Below are 23167 nucleotides of genomic sequence, written 5' to 3'. Positions count from 1 at the left end.
AATGACTTTTTCTTTATTTTAAAAGAAAACGCATATTTTTGTCGTCGAGTGATAACAAACCTCAGACCGTATAGTCAATAAAGAACTGTGAATAACTTCAATGTCTGCATGTTTGTTTGTTTTTTTTGCAGTGCAAGAAACGCACAACTATTTTCAAACGCGCAAAATAGCATTTAGTATGTGTTATAGGTAGTCGCCAAAACACGTCGATACTTTGATCAAGACCTCCACCGTATAGACAGTTCATAAATCGATGACGAGAAAACATAATGGGCGACAACAAATAATTTATTTAAGTCGTCGTGAGAGTTTTAGTTACGCTCTGTGTTTTTAGTTTTGCTCTGTGGCTCTGGCCGAAACGAATGGTTAGTTCAGCTGAAACTCATTTCTATGTACCATAGGGGCGGAAGCGCATAGAATGAATGTCATGCAAATTGGTCGGCCAATGGTTTGTTGTGACTTGCAAACAAGTGCAGAAGAAAAAAAAGGTGCTTGTTTTTTTCTTAAAAATGGTTGACGAGCAGATCAACGCTAACTTCATGTGTCGTCACATTGCGGAGTGTATTGTCACCTTGAATCTCGTAACGTTGCCAATATAGCCGGTTTGCGTAGCTTCGTGATTAATTGTGAAATATTAGACTATTTAAACAGTAAGCAAACCCGGCAAAATGCTTTAAACTTCCGTGTGGGTCCAAAACTGGTTCGTTATTTGTGCTGGTTGCATAAACTTTGCCAGTGTTTAACTGCATATTTATATGCGAGACTTTGCTTGTCATATATGGGAATACAATAAAGGTATTTTCCACATTACCACCAGCATCTTCCGACTGAACACTACTTATCCACATATCCAATATCCATAATATACAATTTTTTATTGTATTATTGGTAAGATAAAGAGACGATATCCATAATATACAATTTTTTATTGTATTATTGGTAAGATAAAGAGACGATTTAACTGCTCCGAAAACAATGCGTGATTGGATTAGAGATTACGTATTTACATTTAACGACTGGAAACCAGTTTATTTACAGGCGTCGTGGTTGTGCCCTCTCAACCACATCCCTTAAACACCTTCTTCCTTAGTTTCTCGTGGTGATAACAAATACGTTTGCGGATGCATAGCTTAGATATAAACGGATGATTGCATTTCTTTCTTTTAATTTTTCTGCACTTTTTGAATCCAGGCGTCACCTCGATCCTGCTTTCCTCGTCTAGGTTGTAGAGATACCTAAAGGGGCAAAAACACATGAGTTAAAGATTCAACCCAAAACTGACTAATTTATAGGCAGTTCCACACAAGCCAATCAAATCAAAGTAACATTAATCTTTACTGTTGGTCATATTAGATTTTAGTTTTGATGAAAAGTATTTATGGTAATGCAAAGTTACACGCTCTACGTGTCCACATCTGTGCATGATATAACCAAACAGAAAAAAAATCACTTTAAATCATAAAACATTGCTTTAATATCTCTACTTACGAGGTAACACCTCCGATAACTTTCCTCTGAGGTTCGTTTCCGTAAATAATCAGTTCCCGGTCTACTTTTATCAAATCTACCTAGGAACAAACATATACTCTATCTACAATAGCTTTCAGCTAAGCAACCATCTCATCAATTTCTACACTTACCTTATTTTTCGTTAAATCATCGTCTCTGCAAAGCGTAAAACAATCGTTACGAATTCGGAATGTTTTAACTCCTTGTTCAGGATCCACGCCTGAAAATGTCGCATGTTGCAATGAAATGATTTAAAGGTTGCATAATTTGATCATTACCTGGCAGTGGAGATGTTACCGTTGTCTCAGCATCAAACTCAACAAAATTTGGAGGATCATTTTTTCGAACTGCGATTACTTTCACATAGTGCATGTAATGTCTGAGGAAAAACATAGATAAGTGTTTTAATGATAATTATTGTTTGGTTGCGGCATAAAATGTTTCTTTGCGCAGATCGTCTTTCTTTCTTTTCCGTTACCAAATCGTCTAGTCGTGTTAAATCGTCTAGTATGGTATTAACGGTAGACTGGAAATACTACATTTACAATGCAACTGACCTTTGACAAGCCTCAGCCTTCGTATCTATACAACCAATTCCATCTGGCTTAGGGCATATTTTATTATTTCCCAGACACTGCTTGTCTCTATGCAAAGGGAGATACGTTACACCAATAAAATATAAGAAGGATTTTGATTTAAGCTTACATTTGTCGTTGTGAAACTCGAAGGGAAATGCATTTCGAATTTGTTGTAATTTCTTCTCGAGTTCTGCCAACATATGTTCGAAAAATAAATTAGAAAAGGATTTAATTTTTTGAAAAAACAACCTGAAATAGTGATCAACAAAAACCACATAAATTCAATTTGTGTATTTAGTTCACAAGTGTTATTGGTGACGTACATACACTCACATATATGCAACTTGTAACAAGACTATTATTTATCCCTGGATTCAAAAGGAACAAATTAGACAAAATGTTTCACTTCTTGGTCTGAAACATTTCTTTCGCTGTGGTGAAAATAACAGTAATAATGCAGACAATATACCTGCATTTGGGACATCCGCCTTCGGCACATTTACATATTCTTCCCGATCTGTCACCCTCGTTGTTACAGGAGAATCGCAAGTTGGGAGAATCGTCCATACTGTAAAACTTGGAACAGGATATCTGGGGAATAAAGTTTGGAAGTGTAACGGAGTTGGCATTAAAAACGGACCATGCTCGCTTATTCCCAAAATGATTGCGGCAGTTAATAGACTCTGTAAACATTTTATCCAGATTTTAAACAACAAAAACAAGGCGTTCACCTCGGGGTTGTAGTAGTCGTAGACTCGTATTCCAGCTGGTTGAACGTTTTTAACCACGCTGTTTTGTTTTAGTTTGAAAGCCAAAACAGTGTCCGAATCATGTTGAATTTTGTTTAAGTAGAACTTCACCGAATTGTCCGTGATTTCGTAGCTGTCCACTGGACAAAAATGTATAAGAGCATTTACTATGTAACATTTAGTTGTCATGAAATAAATAAAATGCCGCTGAAAAATGAACCTTTAAATTCGAACAAAAAACAATCAGTATCCGTTATGCGCAGCGTGGAAAGTGTAGAAAGCACTATCGTTTGTGTTTCTACCTATGCCGTCAACTCTTTTGTCTCTCAACAGGTTCTCGATGGTGTCAGTAACAGCATCATATCCAGAAATAAGACCAACGTCAACAATTGACATTCCAGCATCAGGGTTTTCCAGTTTGTGTATGTTGATCTGAAATACACACATACATGGATACATTCAGCCCACTTTATTTATTTATGTAGGGTTTGCATTTGGTCCAACCCAACACACCTTCAGTGTTGCGACGCCTGCTTCAGGATTTCCAAATGTGGCATCGATTTGAAACGGACACCTCGCTCCGTCCACGTTTTCTCGCCATATACAACGGTATGACATAGACGCCTCCCCAACACCTGAGGAATAAATTCAACATTTTGCATTTGCAGCAGTATGCAAAACTGGGTCCGGGTAAACCAAGATGCGCCGTATCGTAATAATGCAAATGACTCGGATAGCAAAAACTATCAAAGTAAGATTGTATTGCGCAGTAAAACAAAGTACCACCAAAACGGTGGTCATCATTCTGCAGCATATAACAGGGGATAGAAAAAAATGGCAACGACCCCTAACCTATGTATCAAATGAAAAACCTGATTGGGAATCGTGTTCAGGGTATATAGTCTCGTTTTTTAGGATCCCAGTGCGATAAGAACATTTGTTGTGTTGACTTGTGGCTCTCTGAATCTTTTGCAAAAATGTATTACTTTGAGGACAAAATTTTAACATAAAATTTTCATAAATTTTGAGACGAGCTCTGCAACTGGAAAATTCTTTGTACATTATGACTGCACGCTTTGTATGTGTTTTGTCCAATATCTCAATGGATGGTTTCGTAAACACAAGTTTAAAGTTTCTCAGAAAACTATATTTTGTGAAGGTTTTTTATTCTCCTCATATGGTTGGTCGGATAAAACCTATTATTACCAGTCACGTGAACATTGATGGGTGATCCAATGACATTTTGTGGTACTTTGACATCACGTTGAAGAATTTCGTTTTGATCGTTGAGATGAATAGTTGTTGCGTTTTGATGCCAAGCCGTTCCGGGAACGGTAGACGTGAGTGTCACGTCCATGTTTGTGGGGGGTGGTTCCTGGTTCTGAGTAGAAAGACATTTAATGTTTTAATTCATGCGCCAAAGTATAAATAAAAAAATTGCACAAACTTACACATAGAATAGGCAACACATTGCGAGAGGAATTCTATGCAATACCGGTTATTTGTAACATATGAAATAATTTTACGTTTTCAGACGAACAAGTGAAAAAATTGTACAAATTATAGTTGTTCGCCACCAAAAACGACATCCTAACCTAATTCATAACATCTGAAGTAAATTCAACGAAGTGACTAACGTAAATCCGATTTCTGCTCGAAAAACCCGCGTGCTTATTTTTTCATGTAGGACGATGGTAACCATGACTATTGCATGAAAATGAGCGGAAAGTGTTTCTAGTTGCAAAGACACCAACGACAGCAAAATACAGTTGACTTGCAATTCTGTGAATCCATTTCATGTATTCAGCGGACGCTTGAAGGGCCATGACAGTGTCTTGAGTTGTTTGAGATCCTCCAAAACTGTTGCGTTGTTCGACAAGCCACAGCGCCATCTTCCGGACGCGTCGTAGATCTTCTGCTGCCACTTAAAAGCAATTGTAATTAAGTGATATTACTGGGCACTTGTTTAAAGTAAACATGACTAGATAATGATATTTTTGCAGTACAGGAGAAGTTGATAACCTGCTTCTGATAGTTAACAAGTGAAACTTTGAGCTTGCTTGCATACCTTGGTCGGGTAAGTGAGAAATTTCTGCAAGTAGTGCGTATGATGTTGTTTCCACTTTGCCAGCTTGACCTCCGGCTGCCAGACAGTATATATGTTCTGCATTTTCTGTGCACAACCCCCGAAGTCTGATTCAAAAGAAAAACATGAATTTGTGCTTACAGCTTAGAACTGGCCTTTATTTTTATCACGAAAATATCTGTTACTAAAACAGGAAGCGATTTTTCCTCAAGCCCAAAACGCGGCCATGTTGGACACATATTTACATTTTCCATACCAAACATAGGCTGCATTTGTTTAAGTGACATATTACTGCAAAGGTATAATTTAATTACCTACCTCATTATCCAAGCATTGGCAAGTTCCGAGTGGCTGACTGCCAAGCCATATGCCGTCACAGCTGTTGCGTACACGTTGTTCATCAATGCAGTAGACTGTTCATTCAAATATTCTAATGCCTTTTCTTTTTTTGACCGAATTTGCTCCACTAGAGCCGGGCATGCCGGTGCTGCACGTTCGGGTTGTTCAGCTATAGCAAGTGTGGCTGCTACGTACGCCGTCATCGCGATTTCTCCCTCGACCAAACCCTGCAAAAATAATCTATTTGACCTAAGGTTGGGCAAATTTCCATGATTTTGGACAAAACAGTCGAAAACATTTTTAGAATAAACTTTTTGATGACAAATTTTTGGAACTTGTGCAGCCAGCCAAACATGGCCACAAACCAGTTTGATTGCAAATTTGCAACAAGAATTATCATAAAATAACAGAAACTTCAAAGCAAAACAAACTTGTTTCTCCCTTGACTTTAACATGTATTATTTTTGTTACATGAAAGCGATGTTGATGTCACGTCCAGTCGAGCTTGCGATAAACATGTTTCAAAGAATGTGGATGCTTTTTTGCAATTCATTTTGTTGCTATATGTTTAACTTGGACAAAACTAACGTCCATTTCGCGATGATGCACACTGTAGCTTTCGATGAATTGGCCGTCAGGGCGTTGCTGTTCCATCAACCACTCGAGGGACGAACAAATCGGCTGCGGGTCCAAGGCCTGGTAGATATCACGAGCCTCGAGGAAAACTCGATCCACGAACGCATTTAGCCTAAAATACAATGAAATGTATTTTTTTTATACAGGCAAGATAGTCTGTACATGAGGATATAATGATACATGTGTATGTGTGTGGATGTATCAGGGAACATATTGCTGTTCCGGACAGACTGATTTTCATTTTCAACACAAGTTTATACAACAGTCCATTACAAATTGTAAAACGTTTCCGCAAAGGCAGCCACTCATGGCATCAACACAAAATTCAACACTGGGTGCTCACCAAACACTAGGTGGACTACCATTCCACACAGCCCAACCTCGTTTGTCGCTGTCTGATCTCCAACGTAATTCGATGCCATAACCTTGAAATCGCATAAAGAACGTGTTAACGTTCAAGACCCGAACAGCTTTACGCAATTTTTTATTCGTGACAACACAATCACATCTGCAATCGCGATGGCACACATACCTTTCTTGATGTATGCTATGACTTGTGCTTCTTCGGGGCCGTTGGGCTGCACCACGTTTGTGGCAAGTCGGTATTTATGTATGTAAACAATAGGAGCCGTCCTGATCATGTTTTGTTCCCCGCAGCCTGCTGGCCTCGAGATGAGCGACTGGAGGTTGTTATACCTATTTGTAATGGGATCCGGAACGGCAATTGGACCCAATACGTTGGCTGCAATGTACAGGTAACATAAAGAGGGTAATTCACGGCAACATTACAAACAAGAACACATTTTGTATAAGCTGCAGACAGATGGCCACTGTTTCGAAGAACACATTTTGTTTGCTTTTGTGTTCGTTCGTCCTACTCACCGTACGCGTGGATCCAGCATTCCCGGGTTTTTGGTTCAAACCCATCGTCAGGAACTTCAAGATGAATTATTCTGTTTGCTGGCGGCGCCAACACGAAACTTTTCGAGCTTTCGTTTAGTAAACCGCTCGGCTAAGAAAAGCATTGTGTTATTTACAGATATCGTCGCTTATGCAAACACACACAATTTACGTTATACCTCCACAAGTAAATGCTTGACAATGTGGTCGTTGCCGTGTGGGGAACTTACAGTCATTTCAATTCTAACCCCAAGTTTGTCATTAGGAATCTTGACGGGCATTACCGTAAAATAGGAGGACTTGGCAGAATTGCCCAAGACCCGCAGTGTAGAAATGTGTCTTTGCTTATCTACAAAACCGCAGTCAAAATACTGTTTGTTTCATAGAAAAAACCTCGGAAGATGACTTACTTGCCGGAAACAGGGAGCACAACTCTTCCCCATGGCTCATACGTACTTCAACCTGAGCACAGATTCACCACACTTTAACTTCGAAAAGATGACTATATAGCTTTAAACAAACCTCAATTTCTCCCGGAAGGTAGTTAAATACGGCGTAACGAATACTGGCCTGCTCCATTAAGCGAACAGAATAGGGTAGATAAAGTTGAATAAAGACGTCCTTAAATACGGTAACTTCTGAGGGTTTAGCTATACAAAAACCTGGTGAAGACAACGGAAATTATGTTGTTTTATAATTTAAATTTCCAAAATAAATTCTTGTTCAACTGGTATACACTATTAATACAATTTGGTAATATTTGCATGTGCAAAGCAATTGTAAGAAGAAAATAACAAATTTAAAAAGAGCACGAGAGAGATTACGACAGAACAAAAAGTTAGGCACCTTGGTCGCTTGAGCTGAACGCCGTAAATTCAAATGTGCTTATACTTCCTGAAGATTTCAGATTTTCGCTGATCCAACCACCATCGGCGCTATACGAAAATATAAGAACAATTTGGCATAGATGAATCTTGTCACAATAAAAGGATGAATCAGAAAACGAGGCGGTCGTTAACCGCAAGTAAAATGAAAACATTAATATCAGACTAACTTTAAACTGTTCGTAATCCACAGCCAGTTTTCATGAAAGTTACTTCGCTGCATCGCCTTTCCCATGGCGTTGATAATGTTTGGTGCAGCGTTTGATCTAGCCAAAGTTTGTCTAAACGAACAAAAACAAATTTCCACACCGAAATAAAAAACGTGTTTAGTCTTCGCAGTAAGATATCGGTACATATTTTATACTTGTTCATACTCACCTGTCTTCGGAAACCTGTGTCTCATTACAAGCGAGTTCAAACATTTCGGCACATTCTTCACCCTTACTACCCAAAACCCTATCTTTTCGTTTCCGGCAGTTTTCCTCTCCGAGGCTCGGTATTGTCCCACTGAGCTGGCATTCGACCAAAAACAGTTCTCTGTCCGCGGCTAAAATTACATGCGGCAAATGCAAAGAGCAATTCGCAACTATATAGACACCCCATACCAATGGCTGCGTTGGAATTTTCTGTGCTTGGGGCTTGTCGCCTTTTTCTTGGTACGGGTTGGTCACAGGTAGGGTGCGTAAACCGTTTTGGTCGAATGAGTTTGTTGACCAAAAAAATGCCAGCCTCCTGCAAATGTAGTTCGTCATAATATTTTTTACATAAAAATCACAAAAATCGTAAAATGTCAATGGAAATTATTTGTTTCCTTATGCTAGCATGCAAGACAACTTCCTAATTGTTTGTAATTACGACAGTATTGACGAGTCGTTACCCCACAACACATAACCTCCAATAGTTTTTTTGTAATATCCTTACCTCAAAAACATCCCTGCTATCGCTACCGCCCTCTCGCGAGCAAGCGTTGTCATACTCCTCCATCTTGTTCCACATGACATCCCGTGTCAGACGACTCCCGTTATATACATAGTAAGCCGCCCGATCAACGGCTGACAAATGAAATCGTGCGTTGGGATTGCCTGTAAAAACTAGTATTAAAGAAACCAACTGGGAAGGTTCCAGCATATAAGGTGATTGTTAATACCGCGAACTGTAATCTCAACAGGGCTTTCCGGTGCCACAATTGCAGCAGATATTTGAACTTCCAACTCCTGAAAAGCAAGGTTTTTAATAAATTTGCACGTGTTATAAACAATTCGGCGCATACATTTCCGCCACACACGTCGGTCACGTCAAACCACACGGAATTGGACACCAGCTCGTTTCCGCGCATGTAGTAAGCTACCAAGCGAGCGGAAGGTACCATCTGATGTGTAACTTCAATATCCCACGCTCTATCCCCCCGTTGACCCTGTACCGGCATTACCCCACTAGACACAACTTGGCCTTTCGAAACGATCTGCGAAGGAAACGTTTTTTTGTGTTGCGAAAAGTGGCATGTAAAAGTTTATGCACTTACGAAATACCGCACACTATCTGTGACGTCAGGAGGTTCAAATCTAAATCTGGCGTTTGAAGGACGGCCAACAACAGCGAGGCTAGAGCAAAAAAACTTTGTCAAAATTGAAAAACAGATTAATTTTATTTTCGAATTTACCTGTTCATGCTTACAGACATCAATGCGTTTCCACGATGTTTTTGAACAGTCAAGGTGGTTGAGTATTGATCTGCTTCGGCCAGACCCTCTTTGTCTGTGGTTAGCTGGAAAAGGCCGGTTATTTAAACTTTGTTTTAATTCTTGAAGCAGCGAACACTTACGGGACCTACTAAAAGGACCATATACACATATTACAATCGTTTGCATAGAAAATGGCTGAATAAAGTCTTGTGGTTTATAGCGAGTACTACTGACAAACATTGCACGGTGTCATGGACCGTAAAGGTTTTTGTTGTTCGTGTAAATTTTGGACTTTGCTACTCGGTGAAATGCATTGCCTGTGATAAATGTACAAATCCTGCACGATAACTGCAGTGCCTATATCTGCCGTTGAAACGGGTACCATCAATGAAATAAGATTATTTGAATGTGGATTGAAGCAACAACTACAGTATCAAAAAGTACTTGCCGTGATGATCATCTCGTCTACGTTGGTTTGATCGATGTCTGCTTGTATTTGCCCGCGTGCATTCGAAGGTCTGCTTATCTGCCGTTGACCAGCTTCGGTTTCGGGCCACAGTGGCACAAATCACAATCCAAAAGGCAGTCAAGTCAGAACACATTGTGACCAACAGAATATTACAACAAGTTTAGAATTTCGTAAAAGTGATACATGCATTTATTTGTGCGTTCTTTTGTAAAAAGGAGAGTGAAATAGGTATTACCTGTTATTAGAACTGGAATGTCGGGTATCGGTTGTCGGGTAACTACATCCAAGACGTCGGCCTGGAAAACATACACGTCATAAAATGGATTTCATCGGAAACATTACTGTTTAAACAACGCATACAGTAATAAATTGGGTACAGTTTTGTTCTTTTTTCTTGGCAGAAAAAAAGCGAAAGGTGTAGAATGGAATGTTACCACAGTATGTGCAAGAAAAATATGCTTGGTACTTTTTTGACTCTTTGTTTGTCTCTCTGCCACTTAAGCTATTTTTGAAAAAAACGCGCGAGGTTCAGTAACGTACCTTAACTTCGTAAACGATGCCCGGGTTAAAATATCGCGAACTTCGGTCCGTCACGATAAGGTATGGAGAGCTCGTGAAGCGGATGCCGGAAACAATAGCTGACTCATAAATGCTTTCTGCCTTCCCTGAAAGCAAAAATGCTGTTTAGGTGATATTACTGTTACTATGGTAATGTCAATGTTGTACATTTTTGAGCATTAAAGTCTTACCACGATCAATAATTTGTTTTAATTTTGCACAAATTAGATTTGCGGCAGTGTTTTAAGTTTTGAGGTGGTGTTTTATACCAGTAACTGAAACTTCCACAGTAAGAGAAGCGCCTTCGTCGGCCAGGCTCTGCAAGGTTTCCCCTGCTTCTAAGGAGTTCTCTACAGCACTTATAGGAATATTGAATATATGTCTTCCATTTCTGATTATTTTCTATAGGAAAATATTTGGTTTTTTTAAACAACTTTCAACCAGAGAAACTTGCCACACATCATGGAACAATTTGTACCCTTCGTGTAAGTTCTTCCGGATCTCGGTATATTTCGGTGGTATAGGGTACTTCACTGTTCCGTTTCAGTTTTACGGTAATGAAGTAGAAGCCTGTAACCTTCTTGCCGTAGCTGTATTCCGCTCGTATTTCACCAATTATCGATGGTTGTGTGGGCAATACGTAGTGATGTTCCATTTGCACTTTCACGTTGAAGGTGGGCAACTCTGAAAATGCGAAATAATTGATTCTGACTGATTTACATCAATCTGTTTCTAGGTTACTTACCATATCTATCGACAAGGAACGTTGTTTCGCTGTTGATACCCAACGTCTATCAAAAAATATATGACTAGTGTGTTTTGACCTGGCGAATTAATTTAGTTTAATGACAATTTTTACTTACAGGAACGGAAGCTTCGATGAACCATTTTCCAATTAAAGGAACAGGTGGAACCGCGTACTCATGACTCATGAATTGTTGTCTACTGGTGGTTATTGTTTCTCTGTCGACGCCTATTTTACCGGTTCCTCCCGCCTCTTCTGGTGTCTGTTGAACAATATTTTTGCAAAGATACATGTTTTGCTGCTCAATTGTAGCATTTTATATCGTTTGCGTTTCCTAGCAGTAAGTGTTGCATAAAAAACTTTTCAAGATTTAACGAGAATTCCAATTCAATGATTGTTACAGAACGAGCGGACGATTATGGAAAGAGATTACCATTGCATTACTAGAGCAACTCTCACCCTAATAACGATGTCAACGTCTATATCCTGGCTGGGCATCAGGTTTTGGTCGGTTAACGCTGCTATGATCTTTACCGTATCGCCGGGCCTGCAACAACAAATAGTTAGAGGCTCGGGAGACAGCTTGTGTGTAGGTCACACAACACTAGACACGCACCTGTATGCGGGTCGATCCGTGGTCAAGAACACGTAACCGCTTGTATCATTAAGAAGGATTGGGATTGATTCTTCAAAGTCCTCGTTGGAGTTTGTAACGGCGATATGAAGTTCGACGTACGAGTTGCGGAACCGTCGCTCTTCAACAAGCTGTTCTTCGTTCACCTGAAAAAAACTCGATATATAACCAAAGAAAGGATGTTGCTTCGCCGTAGCCATTTTGCCTTATAATGAATGGTTTGAATTGGCAACAACATCAAAATTTCAAAACTTAAACATATTTTAAAAACTCATCAAGATAGGTTTGTTTTATCATTAGTTTAGATACACTCTATAGGAGTATATTAGATTTATTTCCAACTATGTTAATTGCCATAAACGAGTAATAGAAAATCGCAGTTTACAAGTAACCTGTAATAAACTAATATTGGTTGAATTTTTTTTGCCATATGTTATAGAGCTTGCGTTTGTCTTTGTTGAACCTTACTGTAAATTCAAGTTCCAATGGCTGTTCAACATTCACGACCTGATGCTGAATGCGACTAATCGTGTCCAAGCGCCTCGGAAGCGTCTAAACAGGACATTTATTGCTCGACAAACAATATCTATAAAAAAAACTCCAAAAATGATACCTGTAGTGTGGCTTCTACAGTTGCTGTACCCGAGTAACCATGAAAGTTAAGAACCACATTGTTTTGAGAGCCAACTCGGAACTCTTTTGCTCCAACAATAGTGTGATCGCGACTGAAAAAGCAAAGTTAATGACTTCGACTTTTCAACTATAGATAAATCGTAAATAAACGGTTATGATTGAGGTTGCTTACTGCTTTTGCATACTGCTACAAAGCCATTAAAATTTTTAAAAACACCACATAACAACACCAAAAGTGCAGCTTTGCATGACTAAATAATCGCACGTTTAAAACATTTCACGCACGACTTCTACATAATTTAGGTAACAGATTCTCAAAACATTTTGGATTTTTGGTCACAAAAATTCGAACAATATTCATAAATACAAACAACTTTCCGACAAACTACTAAATTCACTCGAAGGCTAATTTGTACTTACCCAAAGGCTGCTGATGAAAATAGACAAATCGTTAATAATAATATCAACATATTTATGCTTAAAGGCACATGGCCCATTTGAATGATATATTTTAACTAAAAAACAAATAAGAGAAAATATAAATTCTGCTTTGGTTCAGCCTAGACTCCAAACAATGTAACCGTAATTCTTCACGCCTCCGCTGATGCAAGAACGAATGAGGAACTTTTTTCTTTTCTGGGTTTATATTGCTGACTGGGTTTTGAAACTGTGTTTCAAATAGTCTGCAATCGATGGCAATTGATGTCAATTGTTCACTGCCTCAAGACCAAGTAAACATGTTTTTTAGCGACCGTTACCGCTCTGACGTCAGTAGTGCGTCATTCATGAATAAGGTTTTGGATTGTTTTTGAACCAAAAAACTTCAGAAAGGTTTTCGCAACTTGCCTTTCAATTTTTCGCTACTTGATGACATGAAAAAAATATATTTTGATTACCAGGTTTGAAGAAGTAAGGTAAGAGTCGCCGTGCCCACGCACAGAAACAGCATGCGTGACGAAGCGGAATTTCGCTGACGCAAAATTTCTCAAAACAATTGAAGCGTGCTGTGGCTGCAGGCATTTTGTTGTTGCACTGTTGAACACCGTTTGCATACGGGAATAAAGGCCGTTGGAAAGGTTTTCAATCAAACATCCAACAACGCCAAAATGCATCAACCGGACGGGTTGTTGAGGTCGGTGCAAATATAGCTGCGTGTGGGAATGTGCGTAGTGAATTACTTTTCGATCGACGGGTTTTCCAACGTTTGCAGGCCGGATCAACAGGAATCAATTGAGAATATGAAAGTCCGCGTTGAGAAGGACGAGGTCGTGGTAACTGACGTGTGGACCCCGACGAGGTGGCCTGGAGCGGAAAAATTGATATATTTATCAAACGTTCGTTACAGCGTCTCCCTGCAATTTGAAGGAGAAGCTTTTCAAGAGAAATGCAATATTAAGAACTCAATGACGCTACGTGCCATTCTAAGCAGCTTCGGGTATTATGCTTGTTTTGCTTGTTTTTTGTTTTGACCACATCGGGGTTTCTGGACACGAATCACGATCAGGTTTTCTTCTAGATTTATGGGTCCGTTTAACAAGGTGGAAATCCGTGAGGGTGAAGAAAGCACTAAGGGGTCAAAATGACTTTTTACTTTATTTTGTTCGACTTTTGCTGATCGTAGTGTTGTTAGGCCACGCGTGGTAGAAAAATCATAAAACCTCAATTTGCTACATGCGGTCACAGTACTGTACGACAAAATCGTGTGATTATGAGGTCTTTGAAGAAAACGCATGTTTTTGTCGTCGAGTGATAACAAAGCTCAGACCATAGTCAATAAAGAGCTGTGAATAACTTCCATGTCTGCATGTTTGTTTTTTGCGGTACAAGAAACGCAGAACCATTTCCAAACGCGCAAAATATAGCAGAGTATATACCTTGCATGTAGCAAGACCGCATATCAGTATTTCTATTAAAAAAGTTTCGCTCGCGGAAAATGCCCGCCTTGTACCCATCTGTCACAGAGAAACTCAGTTACGTCACAAGGCAACCGGTGATGCATTGGCGTTGTTGTGATCATTGAAGTGTAACATTTTTAGTACCCTGTATCGTATGATTTCGCACCCTGTAAACATTCCAACGTTAATTGCACAGGAATGTGATTAGCCGCATTCTCTATATAACCACGGTTGCATTACCCAATGGAGAGTCTTACTTTGTACGTGCTATTGCTTGATGCTTCTATCGAATACAAGAATACAACAGGGGGCATGGGTCAATTTATGGTTGAATGAGCAGGAAGTCATGTGCTGTTGCCAGAGCGATTTTCAGCGTGTTTGTTGCAATTTTAGAGCATTTTTGCCCTTCTTAGTTAGCGAGTGATTTGGTGCTGGCTGCTGTGAAAAAGTTACTTGAAAAATCATGAAAATGTTCAAGGCGAAATAGCTCAAAATTTAATTACAGAAGTATACCTTAGTTTGTGATTTTATGTCAGGCCCGTCTCTTGTCTACGCATTGGTTTTGCGAAAAAATGAATCACAAAAACCTCCTTCAGTTTGCAATTAATGTTGGGCTCGACCCATTTCTATGCAATGGCCAAAACATTTTCACAGGGAAGTTGCTTTGGTTGCCCCCTAGGACTGTTTTTGCTATCCTATAGGACATAAGATCCTCCTAGAGGCTCCTCAGATCCTTGCTGTGTTTTGTCCGATGCAGCTGCAATCATTTGTTTATTCTCTTTGAATGGTACCGGTAGATCTTCATGGGTCACCGACCACAGGAATTGTTGTGGGCAAAAAGAGCAAATCACTCCGTATCTGATAACCTTCAAAACTTGATTTTGGGAATTTAGTACTGATATGGGGCCTATAGGTAGTCGCCAAAATACGCATATACTTTGATTGAGACCTCCACATCGTAGGCAGTTCATAAATCGATGATGATAAAACGTAATGAACGACAACAAATAATTTATTTAAGTTGATGTGAGAGTTTTAGTTGTGCTCTGTGTTGTCATTAGGCTCTGGCCGAAACAAAAGGTCAGTTCAGTTAAAATCTTTTTCTATGTACCAGGGGCGGGTGCTTGTTATTTCCTTGACAATAGTTAACGATCAGATTAACACCACTTTCATATGCCCTCGCATTTTGTCAGATCAACTCTTTGCCGTCTCACCTTCATATGCCGTCACATTGCGGAGTTTATTGCCACCTTGAATCTCGTAAAGTTTCCAATATAGCTGGTTTGCGTAGCTTCGTGAACAATTGCGAAATATTAGACTATTTAAACAGTAAGCAAACCCGGCAAAATGCTTTAAACTTCCGTGTGGGTCCAAAACTAGTTCGTTATTTGTGTTGGTTGCATAAACTTTGCTAGTGTTTGACTGCATATTTATATGCGAGACTTTGCTTGTCATATGTGCGAATACAATAATGGTATTTTCCACTTTACCACCAGCATCTTCCGACTTAACACTACTTATCCACATATCCAATATCTATTTTTGTTATGTATTATTGGTAAGATAAAGATACGATTTAATTGCGCAGGTAAGTATGTGTAACTGAATGAGAGATTACGTATTTACATTTAACGACTGGAAACCAGTTTATTTAAAGGCGTCGTGATTGTGTCATCTCAACCACATCCCTTATTCAACTTCTTCCTTAGTTTCTCGTGGTGCTCGCAAATGCGTTTGCGGATGCAATGTTTAGTTGTATACGGATATTCGCATGTTTTTTTTTTTATTCGGTTACATTTTTTGATTCCAGGCGTCACCTCGATCCTGCTTTCCTCGTCTAGGTTGTAGAGATAACTGGGAAAAAAACATACATGAACGAGTCAATCAAAGTAACATTAATCTTTACTGTTAATCAAGTTGGATTTTAGTTTTGATTAAAAGTATTTAAGGTAATGTAAAGCTACACGTTCTACGTATCCACATCCGTGCATGATCTTACCCAACAGATAAACTTAACTTGAAATCAGAAAACATTGCTTTAAATCTAATCTCTAAAGTGGACAGAATCTAGGTCCTGATGTGGCACTGTCTTAAAAACCAGCGAAAGCGATTATAGCGGATAGCAAATGTTTGAAACCAAGGGTTTCTGATTACCGTCAGTCGGTTTATATTTAAAATACGAAAATTCGATTTCGCCTACAAAGGCATCATCAGTGCTTTATTGCATTTTATTTGCAGAAACTGATGATGCCTTTGTAGGCGAAATCGATTTTTCGTATTTTAAATATAAACCGACTGACGGTAATCAGAAACACTTCGTTTCAAACATTAACATTGCTTTAATATCTTTACTTACGAGGTAACACCTTCGATAACTTTTCTCCGAGGTTCGTTTCCGTAAATAATCAGTTCCCGGTCTACTTTTATCAAATCTACCTAGGAACAAATATATACTCCATCTAAAATAGCTTTCAGCTAAGCAACCATTTCATCAATTTCTACACTTACCTTCTTTTTCGTTAAAGCATCGTCTTTGCAAAGCTCAAAACAATCATTACGAATTCGGAACGTTTTCGTTGTTGCATTATCCACGCCTGAAAATGCCGCATATTGTAATAAAACGATGTAGATGTTGCATAAATTAATCATTACCTGGCAATGGAGATGTCACTGCTGTCTCAGCATCAAACTCAACAAAATTTGGAGGATCATTTTTTCGAACTGCGATTACTTTCACATAGAGCATGTAATGTCTGTGGAAAAACATAGATAAGTGTTTTAATGATAATTATTGTTTGGTTGCGGCATGAAATGTTTGTTTGCGCAGATCGTCTTTCTTTGTCGTTACCAAATCGTCTAGTCGTGTTAAATCGTCTAGTATGGTATTAACCGTAGACTGGAAATACTACATTTACAATGCAACTGACCTTTGACAAGCCTCAGCCTTCGTATCTGTACATTCAGCTTCATTTGACTTATTGCATGTTTTGTTATTTCCCAGACACTGCGTGTCTCTAAGCAAAGGGAGATACGTTACACCAATAAAATATAAGAAGGATTTTGATTTAAGCTTACATTTGTCGTTGTGAAACTCGAAGGGAAATGCATGTCGAATTTGTTGTGATTTCATGTCGAGTTCTGCCAACATATGTTCGAAAAATAAATTAGAAAAGGAACTAATTTCAAAAAAACAACCTGAAATAGCAATCATTACCAAAAACTACATAAATTTAATTTGTGCATTTAGTTCACAAGTGTTATTGGTGACGTACATACACTCACACATATGCAACTTGTAACAAGACTATTATTTATCCCTGGATTCAAAACGAACAAATTAGACAAAATGTTTCACGTCTTGGTCTGAAATATTTCTTTCGCCTTGGTGAAATTAATAGTAAAAATGCAGACAATATACCTGCATTTGGGACATCCGCCTTCGGCACATTTACATATTCTTCCCGATCTGTCACCCTCGTTGTTACAGGAGAATCGCAGGTTGGGAGAATCGTCGTCCACACTGTAAAACTTGGAACAGGATATCTGGACAATAAAGTTTGGAAATGTAACGCAGTTGACATAAAAACGGACCATGCTCGCTTATTCCCAAAATGTTTGCGGCAGTTAATAGACGCTGTAAACATTTTATCCAGATTTTAAACAACAAAAACAAGGCGTTCACCTCGGGGTTGTAGTAGTCGTAGACTCGTATTCCAGCTGGTTGAACGTTTTGAACCACGCTGTTTTGTTTTAGTTTGAAAGCCAAAACAGTGTCCGAATCATGTTGAATTTTGTTTAAGTAGAACTTCACCGAATTGTCCGTGATTTCGTAGCTGTCCACTGGACAAAAAGGTATAAGAGCATTTACTATTTAATATTTAGTTTTCATGAAATAAATAAAATGCCGCTGCAAAAGGAACCTTTAAATTCGAACAAAAAACAATCAGTATCCGTTATGCGCAGCGTGGAAAGTATAGTAAGCACTATCGTTTGTGTTTCTACCTATGCCGTCAACTCTCTTATCTCTCATCAGGTTCTCGATGGTGTCAGTAACAGCATCATATCCAGAAATAAGACCAACAACAACAATTGACATTCCAGCATCAGGGTTTTCCAGTTTGTGTATGTTGATCTGAAATACACACATACATGGATACATTCAGCCCACTTTATTTATTTATGTAGGGTTTGCATTTGGTCCAACCCAACACACCTTCAGTGTTGCGACGCCTGCTTCAGGATTTCCAAATGTGGCATCGATTTGAAACGGACACCTCGCTCCGTCCACGTTTTCTCGCCATATACAACGGTATGACATAGACGCCTCCCCAACACCTGAGGAATAAATCCAACATTTTGCATTTGCAGCAATATGCAAAACTGGGTCCGGGTAAACCAAGATGCGCCGTATCGTAATAATGCAAATGACTCGGATAACAAAAACTATCAAAGTAAGATTGTATTGCGCAGTGAAACAAAGTACCACCAAAACGGTGGTCATCATTCTACAGCATATAACAGGGGATAGAAAAAAATGGCAACGACCCCTAACCTATGTATCAAATGAAAAACCTGATCGGGAATCGTGTTCAGGGTATATAGTCTCGTTTTTTTGGATCCCAGTGCGATAAGAACATTCGTTGTGTTGACTTGTGGCTCTCTAAATCTTTTGCAAAAATGTATTACTTTGAGGGCAAAATTTTAACATAAAATTTTCATAAATTTTGAGACGAGCTCTGCAACTGGAAATTTCTGTGTACATTATGACTGCACGCTTTGTATGTGTTTTGTCCAATATCAAAATGGATAGTTTCGTAAACACAAGTTTAAAGTTTCTCAGAAAACTATATTTTGTGAAGGTTTTTTTATTCTCCTTATATGGTTGGTCGGATAAAACCTATTATTACCAGTCACGTGAACATTGATGGGTGATCCAATGACATTTTGTGGTACTTTGACATCACGTTGAAGAATTTCGTTTTGATCGTTGAGATGAATAGTTGTTGCGTTTTGATGCCAAGCCGTCCTGGGAACGATAGACGTGAGTGTCACGTCCATGTTTGTGGGGGGTGGTTCCTGGTTCTGAGTAGAAAGACATTTAATGTTTTAATTCATGCGCCAAAGTATAAATAAAAAATTTGCACAAACTTACACATTGAATAGGCAACACATTGCGAGAGGAATTCTGTGCCATACCTGTTATTTCTAACATATGAAATAATTTTACGTTTTCAGACCAACAAGTGAAAAAAGTGTACAAGTTATAGTTGTTCGCCACAAAACAAGTCATTCTGACCTAATTCATAACATCTGAAGTAAATTCAACGAAGTGACTAACGTAAATCCGATTTCTGCCCGAAAAGCAGCGTGCTTATTTTTTCATCAAGGACGATGGTAACCGTGATAAATGTACAAACCCTGCACGATAACTGCAGAATACGACAAATGTGCCTATATCTGCCGTTGAAACGGGTACAATCAGTAAAAAAATATTATTTTAATGTAGACTGGAACAACAACTACAGTATCAAAAAGTACTTGCCGTGATGATCATCACGGTTACGTTGGTTTGATCGACATATGCTCGTATTTGCCCGCGTTCATTCGAAGATCTCCTTTTCCGCTGTTGACCAACTTCGATTTCGGGCCATGCTGGTCACACAAATCATAATCCAAAAGGCAGTCAAGTCAGAACACATTGTGACCAGCAGATTATTACAACAAGTTTAGAATTTCGTGAAAGTGGTCCATGCATTTATTTGCGCGTTCTTTTGTAAAAAGTAGAGTGAAATAGGTATTACCTGTTATTAAAACTAAAATGTCGGGTATGGGTTGTCGGGTAACTACATCCAAGACATCCGCCTGAAAAACGTACACGCCAGAAAATGGATTTGATGGGAAACATTACTGTTTTAACAACGCATACAGTAGTAAAATGTTGTATTCTTGTATTCGACAGAAGCGTCAGGCAATAACACGTACAAATTAAGGCTGTCCATTGGGTAATACAACCGTGGTTAGTTAAGAATTCGGCTTATCACATTCCTATGCAATCAACGCTGGAATGTTTACAGGGTGCGAAATCATACGGTACAGGCGTACGAAAAATGTTACACTTCAATGATCAAAAAAACACGTTTATTCTTTTTCCTTGGTAGAAAGACAGCGGAAGGTATAGATTGGAATGTTACTACAGTATGTGCAAAAAAAATATGCTTGGTACTTTTTTTGACTCTTTGATTGTCTCTCTGCCACTTGAGCTATTTATGGAAAACCACGCGAGGTTCAGTAACGTACCTTAACTTCGTAAACGATCCCCGGGGTAAAATATCGCGAACTTCGGTCCGTCACGATAAGGTATGGAGAGCTCGTGAAGCGGATGCCGGAAACAATAGCTGACTCATAAATGCTTTCTGGCTTCCCTGAAAGCAAAAATGCTGTTTAGGTGATATTATTGTTACTATGGTAATGTCAATGTTGTACATTTTTTAGCGTTAAAGTCTTACCACGACTAATAATTTGTTTTAATTTTGCACAAATTAGATTTGCGGCAGTGTTTTAAGTTTTGAGGTGGTGTTTTATACCAGTAACTGAAACTTCCACAGTAAGAGAAGCGCCTTCGTCGGCCAGGCTCTGCAAGGTTTCCCCTGCTTCTAAGGAGTTCTCTACAGCACTTATAGGAATGTTGAATCTATGTCTTCCATTTCTGATTATTTTCTACATAGGAAATTATTTGGTTGTTTTAAACAACTTTTAACCAAAGAAACTTGCTACGCATCATGTAACAATTTGTACCCTTCGTGTAAGTTCTTCCGGATCTCGGTATATTTCAGTGGTATAGGGTACTTCACTGTTCCGTTTCAGTTTTACGGTAATGCAGTAGAAGCCTGTAACCTTCTTGCCGTAGCTGTATTCCGCTCGTATTTCACCATTTATCGATGGTTGTGTGGGCAATACGTAGTGATGTTCCATTTGCACTTTCACGTTGAAGGTGGGCAACTCTGAAAATGTGAAATAATTGATTCTGTCTGATTTACATCAATCTGTTTCTAGGTTACTTACCATATCTATCGACAAAGAACGTTGTTTCGCTGTTGATACCCAACGTCTATCAAAACATATATATCTATTGTGTTTTGACCTGGCGAATTAATTTAGTTTAATGACAATTTTTACTTACAGGAACGGAAGCTTCGATGAACCACTTTCCAATTAAAGGAACAGGTGGAACCGCGTACTCATGACTAATGAATTGTTGTCTACTGGTGGTTATTGTTTGTCTGTCGACGCCTATTTTACCGGTTCCACCCGCCTCTTCTGGTGTCTGTTAAACAATATTTTTGCAAAGAAACATGTTTTGCTGCTCATTTGTAGCATTTTATATCGTTTGCCTTCGCGAGCAGTAAGCGTTGCATTACAACCTTTTCAAGATTTAACGAGAATTCCAATTGAATGATTTTTTATGGATTTCTTTTACTGCATCAAAAAAGATTACCATTGTATCTCTCACCCTAATAACGATGTCGACGTCTATATCCTGGCTGGGCATCAGGTTTTGGTCGGTTAACGCTGCTATGATCTTTACCGTATCGCCGGGGCTGCAACAACAAATAGTTAGAGGCTCGGGAGACAGCTTGTGTGTAGGTCACACAACAGTAGACACGCACCTGTATGCGGGTCGATCCGTGGTCAAGAACACGTAACCGCTTGTATCATTAAGAAGGATTGGGATTGATTCTTCAAAGTCCTCGTTGGAGTTTGTAACGGCGATATGAAGTTCGACGTACGAGTTGCGGAACCGTCGCTCTTCAACAAGCTGTTCTTCGTTCACCTGAAAAAAACTCGATATATAACCAAAGAAAGGATGTTGCTTCGCCGTGGCCATTTTGCCTCATAATGAATGGTTTGAATTGGCAACAACATCAAAATTTCAAAACTTAAACATATTTCAAAAACTCATCAAGATAGGTTTGTTTTATCATTAGTTTAGATACACTCTACAGGAGTATATTAGATTTATTTCCAACTATGTTAATTGCCATAAACGAGTAATAGAAAATCGCAATTTACAAGTAACCTGTAATAAACTAATATTGGTTGAATTTTTTTTGCCATATGTTATAGAGCTTGCAACTAGTCGTTTGTCTTTGTTGAACCTTACTGTAAATTCAAGTTCCAATGGCTGTTCAACATTCACGACCTGATGCTGAATGCGACTAATCATGTCCAAGCGCCTCGGAAGCGTCTAAACAGGACATTTATTGCTCGACAAATAATATCTATAAAAAAAACTCTGAAAAAAATGATACCTGTAGTGTGGCTTCTACAGTGGCTGTACCCGAGTAACCATGAAAGTTAAGAACCACATTGTTTTGAGAACCAACTCGGAACTCTTTTGCTCCAACAATAGTGTGATCGCGACTGAAAAAGCAAAGTTAATGACTTCGACTTTTCAACTATAGATAAGTCGTAAATAAACGGTTATGATTGAGGTTGCTTACTGCTACAAAGCCATTAAAATTTTTAAAAACATCACATAACAACACCAAAAGTGCAGCTTTGCATGACTAAATAATCGCACGTTTAAAACATTATACGCACGACTTCTGCATAATTTAGGTAACAGATTCTCAAAACATTTTGGATTTTTGGTCCAAAAAATTCGAACAATATTCATAAATACAAACAACTTTCCGACAAACTACTAAATTCACTCGAAGGCTAATTTGTACTTACCCAAAGGCTGTTGATGAAAATAGACAAATCGTTAATAATGATACCAACATATTTATGCTTAAAGGCACATGGCCCATTTGAATGATATATTTTAACTAAAAAACAAATAAGAGAACATATAAATTCTACTTTGGT

The 23167-nt window shown here is 38.8% G+C and overlaps 3 protein-coding genes across 4 annotated transcripts; 1 reads left to right on the top strand and 2 right to left on the bottom strand.

Annotated features, from left to right (window-relative positions):
* Positions 1-856: 856 nt before the first annotated feature.
* Positions 857-12972, bottom strand: LOC145903876 (complement C3-like). Its single transcript, XM_082992060.1, has 42 exons — positions 12822-12972; positions 12382-12493; positions 12237-12320; positions 11751-11914; positions 11594-11681; positions 11253-11396; positions 11135-11180; positions 10868-11073; positions 10659-10791; positions 10372-10496; positions 10067-10127; positions 9811-9902; positions 9342-9445; positions 9204-9282; positions 8952-9143; positions 8829-8895; positions 8603-8763; positions 8287-8413; positions 8060-8228; positions 7852-7962; positions 7644-7732; positions 7320-7459; positions 7208-7259; positions 6977-7146; positions 6780-6909; positions 6430-6639; positions 6241-6322; positions 5850-6009; positions 5241-5488; positions 4905-5029; positions 4615-4760; positions 4043-4217; positions 3350-3471; positions 3139-3268; positions 2819-2976; positions 2557-2678; positions 2215-2277; positions 2067-2153; positions 1788-1888; positions 1641-1729; positions 1489-1568; positions 857-1235 (listed from the first exon to the last, which is right to left on the bottom strand). Exons 1-42 carry the CDS (start codon positions 12896-12898, stop codon positions 1058-1060), a joined length of 5199 nt encoding a protein of 1732 aa, XP_082848186.1. The 5' UTR covers positions 12899-12972; the 3' UTR covers positions 857-1057.
* Positions 12973-13103: 131 nt separating this feature from the next.
* LOC145903910 (uncharacterized) lies at positions 13104-15985 on the top strand. Of its 2 annotated transcripts, XM_082992098.1 has the most exons (3): positions 13104-13533; positions 13612-13836; positions 13918-15985. In XM_082992098.1, exons 1-3 carry the CDS (start codon positions 13508-13510, stop codon positions 13982-13984), a joined length of 318 nt encoding a protein of 105 aa, XP_082848224.1. In that variant the 5' UTR covers positions 13104-13507; the 3' UTR covers positions 13985-15985. The 2 variants fall into 2 exon arrangements, with proteins under 2 accessions (XP_082848224.1, XP_082848223.1); XM_082992097.1 differs by having other exon boundaries at positions 13104-13836.
* On the bottom strand, positions 15832-23166 carry LOC145903878 (uncharacterized). Its single transcript, XM_082992062.1, has 23 exons — positions 23033-23166; positions 22606-22717; positions 22458-22541; positions 21964-22127; positions 21807-21894; positions 21477-21620; positions 21359-21404; positions 21092-21297; positions 20881-21013; positions 20594-20718; positions 20098-20158; positions 19839-19948; positions 19204-19378; positions 18510-18631; positions 18299-18428; positions 17979-18136; positions 17715-17839; positions 17372-17434; positions 17224-17310; positions 16949-17049; positions 16805-16890; positions 16653-16732; positions 15832-16150 (listed from the first exon to the last, which is right to left on the bottom strand). Exons 1-23 carry the CDS (start codon positions 23107-23109, stop codon positions 15973-15975), a joined length of 2655 nt encoding a protein of 884 aa, XP_082848188.1. The 5' UTR covers positions 23110-23166; the 3' UTR covers positions 15832-15972.
* Between the last annotated feature and the right edge of the window lies 1 nt (position 23167).

This window comes from Ascidia mentula, chromosome 5, assembly GCF_947561715.1.
Source record: "Ascidia mentula chromosome 5, kaAscMent1.1, whole genome shotgun sequence".
Classification (NCBI taxonomy): Eukaryota; Metazoa; Chordata; class Ascidiacea; order Phlebobranchia; family Ascidiidae; genus Ascidia; species Ascidia mentula.
This window is presented reverse-complemented; position numbering and strand designations above follow the sequence as displayed.

Coding starts and splice junctions, on each gene's coding strand:
- LOC145903910 (XM_082992097.1), top strand. CDS start 13,562: ATGTGCGTAGTGAATTACTTTTCGATCGACGGGTTTTCCAACGTTTGC. Junction 13,837..13,917: donor GCCATTCTAAGCAGCTTCGG/GTATTATGCTTG, acceptor GTTTTCTTCTAG/ATTTATGGGTCCGTTTAACA.
- LOC145903876 (XM_082992060.1), bottom strand. CDS start 12,898: ATGGGCCATGTGCCTTTAAGCATAAATATGTTGATATTATTATTAACG. Junction 12,321..12,381: donor CTGTAGAAGCCACACTACAG/GTATCATTTTTG, acceptor TGTCCTGTTTAG/ACGCTTCCGAGGCGCTTGGA. Junction 2,977..3,138: donor CAAAAGAGTTGACGGCATAG/GTAGAAACACAA, acceptor ATTTTTGTCCAG/TGGACAGCTACGAAATCACG.
- LOC145903878 (XM_082992062.1), bottom strand. CDS start 23,109: ATGGGCCATGTGCCTTTAAGCATAAATATGTTGGTATCATTATTAACG. Junction 22,542..22,605: donor CTGTAGAAGCCACACTACAG/GTATCATTTTTT, acceptor TGTCCTGTTTAG/ACGCTTCCGAGGCGCTTGGA. Junction 16,733..16,804: donor ATGCTTTAACGAAAAAGAAG/GTAAGTGTAGAA, acceptor ATTTGTTCCTAG/GTAGATTTGATAAAAGTAGA.